Source organism: Zea mays, chromosome 1, assembly GCF_902167145.1.
Source record: "Zea mays cultivar B73 chromosome 1, Zm-B73-REFERENCE-NAM-5.0, whole genome shotgun sequence".
Lineage (NCBI taxonomy): Eukaryota > Viridiplantae > Streptophyta > Magnoliopsida > Poales > Poaceae > Zea > Zea mays.
The window spans coordinates 17,079,087-17,089,816 of NC_050096.1; the positions used below are offsets into that span (position 1 = coordinate 17,079,087).

The 10,730-nt window shown below is 48.0% G+C and overlaps 1 protein-coding gene and 1 pseudogene across 1 annotated transcript; both read left to right on the top strand.

The window, feature by feature from the left end:
• Positions 1-2,708: 2,708 nt before the first annotated feature.
• On the top strand, positions 2,709-6,137 carry LOC100283031 (uncharacterized). The gene is made up of 2 exons (NM_001155933.2): positions 2,709-3,207; positions 4,597-6,137. The coding sequence occupies exons 1-2, from the start codon at positions 2,794-2,796 to the stop codon at positions 5,812-5,814; spliced, it is 1,632 nt and encodes a 543-aa protein (NP_001149405.2). The 5' UTR covers positions 2,709-2,793; the 3' UTR covers positions 5,815-6,137.
• A 411-nt stretch (positions 6,138-6,548) lies between these two features.
• Positions 6,549-9,234, top strand: LOC103631793 (uncharacterized; annotated as a pseudogene).
• The last annotated feature ends 1,496 nt before the right edge of the window (positions 9,235-10,730 follow it).

A 10,730-nucleotide genomic window follows, 5' to 3' on the forward strand; every position in this document is an offset into this window, starting at 1 on the left:
AAGTATGTTGACACCTTTTTGGAGGCGCCAATTACTCAAGAGAACCAGCGGCAGTGCTCTCTGGTCAGGCACGGACGGTCCGCGGCACAGGGCCGGACGGTCCGCGACCTGGCGCGAGGCGGCGGTGCTCTCTGGTCAGGCGCGGACGGTCCGCGGCACAGGGCCGGACGGTCCGCGACCTGGTGCAGGAGCCCGGGTTCCCTGCCTGACGTCCGGACGGTCCGCGCCCTGAGGCCGGACGGTCCGCGCGTGCGCAGGGGCGGCGGAAGATCGCCGGCGGCGCCTGGATCTCGCTCCCGGGAGGGACCCCGTCGGGGAGGAGAGATCCTAGGAGTTGTCTAGGCTCGGGCCGGCCGACCTAGACTACTCTAATCGACGTAGAGTCGAGGAGAGACAGAGAATTTGGGGATTGGAATACTAAACTAGGGCTAAACTAGAACTAGACTAGAACTACTCCTAATTGTGCTGAAAATAAATGCGAGATAGAAGTTGTATTGGTTCGATTGTTGGGGGTTTAATCGGCCGTAGCCCTTCATCTATATAAAGGGGGAGGTCTGGATCCGCTTCCAACTGATTTCCGAGTTAATCCCGCGGTTTTAGGTAACAAATCCCGCGAGAAACTAGGAACCCTAACTGACTCTGCGCACGCGCGGACCGTCCGCGCCACCACCGCGGACGGTCCGGACCGCGGACCGTCCGGCCTCCGGGCCGGACCGTCCGCACGGTCATTTTTGGGTTCGAACACAATGCTAGGATAAAATCCCCCCAACCAGTTTGGCTCATCATCCGGCTGCTGAGCCACCATAGAATCAGCCTCCTCTCTTGTATTGTATCTACCGCCTCGGCACAGGGAATCGGAATGAATGAGGTGGGCAGCAGCTGTGGCTGAGACTAGCAGACAGACAGGGCCAATTCATTTCACCCTCGAGAGGTTAGGTGCAGGCGCTAGAGGCAGCATGATGCGCTGTTGCAAGCACCGTCTCGTCTCCACCGGCATTTACCCCCCTCGCGGTGTTTGATTTAAGGTCTAAGGTGGAGACACTCGATTTTTTAATCACGTCGCTAAAAAAAATTGCTTCGGTATTTATCTTGCTCCCCGCGCGATTCTCATCTAAACATCATAGAAAATATGGTCACTACTTCGATCCCTTCCTGTACGTTTAACTAAATACATCCTATGTCCACGCGGATGTGCACTTGTGGTTTGGGGCTTCTGATTATCTCCAAGCATAGTATACGATCTGGGGATAGAGGGATACAACATGCAAAGTTGGGCGAGACTGTCTTCATACTGTATAGTATTTGAAAAAACAAGAGACAATAAAATGACAACAAGTATGTTCTCCAACAAGTAATTAATGCACCTCTAGATTTTTTTTTAAAAAAAACAAGGTTAGAATTTATAGTATAAAAGTTGTTTTGAGACAATCATTACACTGACAATAGGAATTCAGATAGGATGTCAGACGACGAAGATTAAATAACTCTCGTCAGCTTAGTTACCGTTGCCAGCAGGTTTTTTTTTGGATTCTTGTTGTGACTTTAAAAATAGAGAAAATGAAAAATAATAAATAGAGTTAAGTAATCTTAGATGCATTTATTTTAGGACAGTCCTACATTTTTTCTATTCCTATATTTTACCAATCCTATATTTCAAAAAAAAACATTAGTCATTAGTGATGGAGGCAACACAAGCCGGTAGGAAGGCTCATTTTTCTCCCTTCTCCTTTCTTGTCATTTTTCTCTAATAGAATGGGTGCTTATTTCTCTGTATTATTTTTCCCCGTTCCTTATCTTCTAACCTCTACCTCTTTATCAAATAGAGTTTTATGGATGTATGGGGTCTGGAGCCACCAGCCCCTTGATATCGGCCCTGCACGTTCACACACAACAAAGAGTGGAAGACCATGCAGTTAAGGCCGACTCCAGCAGCTCAACCAAAGTTTATCCATATAAGCACTGTATTACATTATTTTGTACTGTAGACTGTATAGTTCGTAGAGTGGTGTTTGAATATAAGTATATATGTGTAAGCTGTTGTATATAGTCTAAGACTTGTTTTAGTTGATGGCCGCAAAACGTTGCTCGGCCCAGGCAGCAATGCCAGTCGTCCGCCTGGGGTTGGATGCGTGTGCCTGGCAATCACTCGGTTCGTATTAAAATCAATTGTTGGAATATGTAACTGCAATTTATAGATAAAAAACAATTCGTTTCGGATTAAATCCTAAACCCACATGGCCACATGCATATCAGTACGTACCTTGATCAGACAGTCGGCGAACATGCAAAAAAAACCTATTGCCGTTCATCGGGGACAACATGTCAGTCCCACATAAAATAAAGATACTCTACATGCATGGAGGAAGGCAAAGGCATGAAGACGAGCGGTCCAGCCAGCAGCAGCTGCGGCTGTCATTTCCTGTCTGCGTGGGTGCCTGGGTGGGATTGGGAGTTTGGGACTGTGGCAACAATAGCAGCAGCCGGGCGGGAGCTCCCGCCTCCCGCTTCCCCCCCTCCATCAGATGATCAGATCAGTCCGTCCCTGCCCATCTGCCCTGCTCTCTAATGGCATTAACTGCCGCCCACCCACCCGCCATCTCCTCCCCTACCCAGCTGCACGCTCCTCTTCTCCTGCTAGCAGTACTGCTATATATCAATAATACTAGCTGGACCCTTTCCACTCCCCTCACCTCTCACTACCACCACCACTGCCCCGGATCCATACCAGCTGCAGCAGCAGCGCGCGCGAGCTAGCTTCGGTCGGTCGATAGATCGATCGATCGCTCGGCCATCATGGCGCGGGAGGAGCAGGCGCTGCTGTCGACGGAGATCGTGAACCGCGGCGTGGAGCCGTCGGGCCCGGACGCCGGCTCGCCGGCCTTCTCGGTGCGCGTGCGCCGCCGCCTGCCGGACTTCCTGCAGTCGGTGAACCTCAAGTACGTGCGCCTCGGGTACCACTACCTCATCAGCCACGGCGTGTACCTGGCCACCATCCCCGTCATCGTGCTGGTGTGCGGCGCCGAGCTGGGCAGCCTCAGCCGCGACGAGCTGTGGCGCAAGGTGTGGGGGGAGGCCACCTACGACCTCGCCACCGTGCTCGCCTTCCTCGCCGTCCTCGCCTTCACCATCTCCGTCTACATCATGTCCAGGCCCAGGCCCGTGTACCTCATCGACTTCGCATGCTACAAGCCGGCCGACGAGCTCAAGGTGCGTGCGTGCATGCATAGATACAGCATGCGTACTACTCCTGTCCATCACTAGCTTAGCTACATATGATTTGCGTGCAATATATTTATATAGTCATATGCTGCTAGCTAGATGTAGTAATAACTAAACATGCTTCAGGCCTATTTAATTTCTTCCTTAGCCTGACTTACTTTCTTTGATTGTTTATATATTCTCTCCGTTTCATTTTAGTTGTCGCTGGATAGTGCAAAATTGAACTATCCAGCGACAATTAAAAAGAAACGAAGGAAGTATAAATTATAAGCTCCTAGCCTCCTACTGCTACTGCTTACTTTGCCACACATTTGATAGTCATGGCGCTCACACGCAAGTACATGCATGTACAAGGAAGGCATGTCACATCTGATCTACCTTCCTGGGATAGATGTATGTTCTTCCATGCCATCAAAACTGGTATAGAAAAGTAAAATAAGATTGTATGTCGCAATCCTTTCTATATCACTAACACTCCTGTTTGAAGGGTGAAAAACTGCATCCTAATGATATAGAAGGTATTGAAATATTTAGAATGACAAATAAAATACTAGGCAAAGTTGCAGGGACATACAAAGATGGGTAATAAGAAAGGGGTAGCAGTGGAAGGGTGAATTAAAACATGGGTATATGAACTCATTTATACACAGCTAGCAGCCATGTGATGTGGCCTGTCACATCGGTGGACGTACAATCTACACGCTCTATACCCGTACCTGCACTGGTAGAGTACCATTGCAGGGCCGTGCTGGGCCTTTAATATGGTCACAGCATTGGCCAGCTGCCACCACTTGAAGGCCCATAAATGTTGCAGACAGTGGCATCCATATAAACACTACACCGACAGAGCACATCCACATGCCCGAAAAACCCTACTCTCTGATGAATCTAAAATCCTTCCAACCTCCCGATCCATCAACATAATCGGTCATTATCAGCATGTAATGTGCCTGAAAGACTTTTTAGAAGTCAGCGCTAAGTTTGCAGGCTCTCATCCCATGCATTAGATGAGCGTTGGGCCTCTGGGCCCACAGCTATGAATGGGCCGGCCGGGGCAGGTACGGTACGATATGATAGAAAACGGTTTCCGTTGGGTTGAGGTCACAGGTCACCACACCCATCACAAACGGTTGGGCGCTCGGTCCATCGGCCCAGCAATCAATGAGCCGTGTGTTCCAAAGGGTGTAGCCTGATGATGTGGTTGTGCTTGCTGCTTCTCGCAGCCTCGGAACACGTACAGGGAAGAAGAGATTGTGTTTTGGTTGGGAACAGAATGCATGGATGGATCAGCAGCTGCAGACGATGATGCAGTACTATATGTAATCATGCGATTCTGATGTGACGCGATGCTGGTGTGTGCACGTGCACTGCACGCAGGTGTCCAAGGCGGAGTTCATCGACCTGGCGCGCAAGTCCGGCAAGTTCGACGAGGACAGCCTGGCGTTCCAGTCGCGTCTGCTGGCCAAGTCCGGCATCGGCGACGAGTCGTACATGCCGCGCTGCGTGTTCGAGCCCAACGCCAGCTGCGCCACCATGAAGGAGGGCCGCGCCGAGGCGTCCACGGCCATGTTCGCGGCGCTGGACGAGCTGTTCGACAAGTGCCGCGTCCGGCCCAAGGACGTGGGCGTGCTGGTGGTCAACTGCAGCCTCTTCAACCCGACGCCCTCCCTGTCCGCCATGATCGTCAACCACTACAAGATGCGCGGCAACATCCTGAGCTACAACCTGGGGGGCATGGGCTGCAGCGCGGGCGTCATCGCCATCGACCTGGCCCGCGACATGCTCCAGGCCAGCGGCGCTGGCCTGGCCGTGGTGGTCAGCACGGAGGCCGTCTCCTTCACGTGGTACCCCGGGAAGCGGCGCTCCATGCTCATCCCGAACGCCTTCTTCCGGGCCGGCTGCGCGGCGGTGCTGCTGTCCAACCGGCGCCGCGACTTCCACCGCGCCAAGTACCAGCTGGAGCACGTGGTGCGCACGCACAAGGGCGCGGACGACCGCGCCTTCCGCTCCGTGTACCAGGAGGAGGACGAGCAGCGGATCAAGGGCCTGTCCATCAGCCGCGACCTGCTGGAGGTGGGCGGCCACGCGCTCAAGACCAACATCACCACGCTGGGGCCCCTGGTGCTGCCCTTCTCCGAGCAGCTGCTCTTCTTCGCGGGCGTGCTGTTCCGCCACCTGTTCCCGTCCAAGGCCTCCACGCCGGCGCCGCCGACCACCCCAGGGGACGCCTCGGCCGCCGCGCCCTACATCCCGGACTTCAAGCGCGCGTTCGAGCACTTCTGCATGCACGCGGCCAGCCGCGACGTGCTGGAGCACCTGCAGAGCAACCTGGGCCTGCGCGACGCCGACCTGGAGGCCTCCCGCGCCGCGCTGCACCGCTTCGGCAACACCTCAAGCAGCAGCATCTGGTACGAGCTGGCGTACCTGGAGGCCAAGGGCCGCGTCCGCCGCGGCGACCGCGTCTGGCAGCTCGCCTTCGGGTCGGGCTTCAAGTGCAACAGCGCGGTGTGGCGCGCCGTCCGCCGCGTGCGCCGCCCCGCGCGCAGCCCCTGGCTGGACTGCATCGACCAGTACCCGGCGCGCATGGACGCCTAGCACGTACCTGCAATGCAATGGCTGCTATCTATCTATCGCTCGCTTCGCTATCTACCAGTGCAGTGCTGCACTTCACCGATGCATGATGGATCGGATATGATATGGTATAGGACGCAGTCGGTCGATTTGCATGCATGCACCAAGTGTTACTATACCGTTCTGAAGGTACGTTTGAACTTTGTTCGTTTGTATTGCACTATTGCTTGTTGTTTAAGTAGCGGTTAAGGGAGGGAGTCGTACGCTGTGCTACCATAATGGAAGTACTCCGGTCCGGTCCGGTCCTGTGTGAGCCTTATGTACGTGCAATTTTAATGTCTTTTGATATTACAAGACTCGACGGTTGGCAATAGATGTTGCTGTTGTGTTTCGATTGATCAAAATAAGCACCGGCCGATGCTTCTGAAATTGATACGCATACGCATGTACTAACAAGTGGCGGACCCTGGAACAAAGGAATCTGTTCTATTAAAACCTGATCCCGTTTGGGGCGCTCCCCGCGTTTCCCGCGTACGGCCGAACGCGGGCGTGCCGATTCGTGGAGTCTGGACCTGAAATCGTTTTCCAATCCAGCTCTGAGTGATCACGGCCTCCCGTACTCTCTCCTCTCTTCCTCGCATCTTGGTGTCTCCGCCCGTACTATCTCCTCTCTTCCTCGCATCTTGGTGTCTCCGTCTCGCCTCCATCCGGCCTCCGCCACCGCCATGCCCTTGCCCTGGCTCCCCTTCGCCACTGCCATGTCACCACTCTGCTCGCCGCCTCCGCTCCCCTCCGCCTTCCACCGCTCCCGCGCCATCGTCCGCGCCTCCTCCTCCTCCTCATCGCCATCCATCGTCTCGTCGTCGTCGTCGTTCACCCCCAAGGCGCGTTTCGTCGCCTGCCGCTCCGAGTTCATCCCCGTCCAGTAGCTGGCCCGCCCGCTGGGTACCCGGAGCCTTTCCCCCTCTCGAGTTGTCCCCAAACTTCAGTGTCTCTACTTGCTCGCTATTGAGGGGTCGCTTGAGAGTAGAGATACATGTCTACTTGCCTCCTGCAGCGGAGTACATGAGCTTGCCGACCACCCAAGACTTGGTGCTGGACGCCGAGCGTGTCAACGACTCCACCTTCCGGTGTTACGTGTATTGCCTCCACTTCTTTGCGCTTGAGGTCTGCCCTGTCCTACTCATTGACGAAGAACCCGACAACCGTTGTATTCGCCTCCTCTCCTGCAAGGTATCTTTCGACATACAAAACTTCATGCTTCAACAATGGCGGCAGTTGTTTATTTCTGCGAGTAGCTATTAGTGTCTCGTTGATACAACTATTTAGTTTTGCTTGCAGCTAGAGGGATCACTGCTCATGGAGGCGCATAATGAGAAATTCTTAGGTAAGGTTCGTTCTTGATATTAGTGTTGTTACGGTTCTTGGATTAGATACTTGCGTGATTACTAGTTCTTACCTGTTAATCATTGCCTCGGTCGATGGGTTCTAAATTATATAACCTAATCATGGCTCAAAGAAGCTGCAAAAGCTTATCATTGACATGTCAGATAAAGAGGCTGATGCTAAACTGCCGAGTATCATTCCTACAGTGGTACTTGCTAAACTCTCTATCCGCACATGCACCGAAATGCTCATGGTGTTTTGGTTTCTGTAGCTTGTAATGGTTACTCCCATGCTGTAATGCTTGCGACATTTACTTTTATGTTTCTATTAATGGTCAACCAGCACTACTGTGATCACACCTTTGTTGATGAACTAAAAAAATATCTAAAAAGAGTACCCCTCTTCTGCCAACTGCAGCAAACCTATAAGATGTTTCTGCTTAAAAGCTGTCATTGTGTCATTCTACTATGACAGTCTTTGGTGACCTCATCAATGGACCCATCGAATTAAAGTTTAACCATCCTGCATAGGCATTTTTTAAAGAAACCATTCCACATAAACATGAAGGGAACCTTTTCTGCCATTTGTGTGATTCTATTCTCGGTTTATTTGATAAGAGACAAAAATCAAACATAATATGTTGATATATCCTCATAGGTGTCAACTAATTTGTTGACAATGTTATTCTTAATTCCTTTTTTGCAATATATAGATACTTTTCTTGGATTTCTAAACTTCTTTGACTTAATAATTTGTTAAGAAGTTTTTATAGTTCCGGTAGACCGTGAAAGGCAAATATGTAGTGGTATAACTGCAAATTTTCATGGCCGACCTATATCAGCTCGTCCAGCAAAGTTTGATACATATAATTCACAATGTTTTTCCCATAAATAGATAAAATATTTAACCCTGGTTCTAAGATATCATTGATTTGATTTCCTGTGGGATACAGTTTCCATGGTGAATAGGGTTTTCTGCAGCAGCAGGTCACAAGATTTGACGCTTCAACCGCTTACATCAGATGCTACAATAGAGGTAGGCACTCAAACTCCCGGTTGGCGTAGTTTAATCATTATTTATTTGAACACAAGAATCATCTTATTTTGATGATCTTTAGGTTGCAATTGATATACCTTTTCTATTTTGAGCAATACCAGTTGAAACTATTGAATCAAGTGGTAGCCAATCAATGATTCAGTTTCCACTTATACTTGCTATCCAATACATAAATCTAGATGACCTAAAATTAAAAGGAAGAACCATTGTGCTGCAGTCAGAGTTATAGGCGAGGATCCTGATAATGGATTTAAGCCTACAAGTGGAAGGGTGGAGGTTGGTTTACTTGACTATATAATATCCTTTTGATGATCGACTAGCTGTGCTTACCCATTTTTTTAATTTATATTCTCTTGTCTTTTCCATCCGGAGTTAAACTTTAAAAGCAAACCAAATGTTTGGGCCTATTTCTCTATTAAGGCAAGTATATGCCCATCCAAACTGGTTTTTTCTTTTGTGTTATACATCACCACAGTTGAAAGTATCACTCTTGACTATTTATTTTTGTTTCTTTATTTCAATAAAATTTCTTGCTAAAATACATATCCTTGTATGATACAAAATAACTGAAATATTGATATTCTTTTTTTGAAATTTTAGTCTGGGGGAGCAATTCATGATACATATTTGTTGTTTTATCCCGGTAAGTCAACTTTTTCCTATTAAAAAGTTTTGATACGTCTTTGTTGTAAATTCTTTAGTCGGATGGAAACAGTCATGTAATTTATGCAAAGACTGTCAGTAAGATGATAATCACCCCCACCAAGGTAAACTGAGGACATGTCCACAACATCAGGTTAGATCTTTAGGTTCTCTTGATTGGATCAACCTCTTCTGACAATGGATACTCGTTGTGTCGTGGGGTTCAGCTCACATACTTATCTGCTAAGAAATCAGAAAAGAGGGCCATCTCCCTTTCTTTTTAAATGTAGCCCGTGCCTTGTCCCAGTCAATATAGATTTCATCTGACGAGTTAGAAAAGACATGGTTATCGCTTCATTCATAGCAGTATCTGAAATAAACTATCAACAAATAAGAGGTAGCCTCGTGCAAGGTGTGTAAGTATATGTTCCCCTATGCACATTTTGTAGGTATGAAAGCTAGCTTTAGCAGACAAGTACGTGCTACTTGCTGACTAATTAATCAGTGATAAGTTATCATTTATATCTTGGATAATTGGCCAAGATTGCTCTAAAATGCTACAAGTTTGTGTTGCCGCGTCATACAATTTGCTTGTGCGCATGTGTAGATAAAATCCATAGTGCGCAACCTGTGTCTTAATTAGTGTTCCAAACAAAAAGATGTCAATCTTGGTTATGTAGTAGTGATCATGCAAGAGCATATAAAGTAATCATAATGCAGTAGCACCGCTTAGTGGTGATTAAGTTGACTGGCGAAATTGCATAGACAATACACTCTATGCCTTTGAGATAAGTCTGCAGGCGACCTCTCTACACCAATCGACTTCTTGTTTAAAGGCTAATTTTGAACCATTACTACTGTAACTGTTGTTGAATAAAGTATTCATACGACTTCAAGACTTTGATGTATATTGTGTTTTGTACATGTACCATTGACTACCGCAGATACATATTTACATCTCGGCAACATCTGCCACTTGCACAAATGCACTAAGGAGACTGTAGCGCCCGATAGGGCGCTGCCCTGTTCTAGTAAAATATAAGTTGGGCCGCACCTCTCTGGCTCATGCCACTGACTTAGGGGTGAACACAGTTGAGATATATCACGTTCAGTTTGACTCCGATTTCTACAAGGTTCCATTTGAATTCGTATTCATCGACGCCATGGATCGTGTTATATTCTTCTATTGGATCCAAGTTGGCATGCAAACACATAAAGTTGGAAGTCATGGATCGTGTTATATTCTTTTATTAACATGAATCCAAGTTGGCATGCAAACACATAGAGTTGGAATCATCTGCTTAATATGTTTCTAATAAATTTTTACGAATTCAAACGAAACATTGTAGAAATCGGTAAAGAGCTCAAAAATTCTGACATGTCCGTGAAATAGGTCATAACTTATGATAAATAACATGAAAATATCATTTTTGCATTTCCTGTTTTTATTTTTTTCGAGTGACTTGTTCAAATCTGAATTATCCGAAGAAATTCAATTAAATAAACTACATCTAATAGTTATAGCAAATACTTTGATAATTGTGCCAAAATTGAACATCTAGGTCTATATAATGTAGGAACACAAAAAAAGTTTGGTGGGAAAAATAAAAAATATTTTGCCGAGTGTCAGGGTAAGACACACGACAAAGAAGTAACTTTGCCGAGTGCTAGGGTAAGACACTCGACAAAAAAATCCTTTGCCGAGTGCCGGATCGCAGGCATGAAAGTTGCCTAGAGGGGAGTGAATAGGCAAGTTAAAACATTTTCAATAAAAACTAGAAACAAACTGGGTAAAACCGATTCAACCGGTGTCAAAACCGGTTCAACTGGTTTGCACGAGCTCAACTAAATAATGG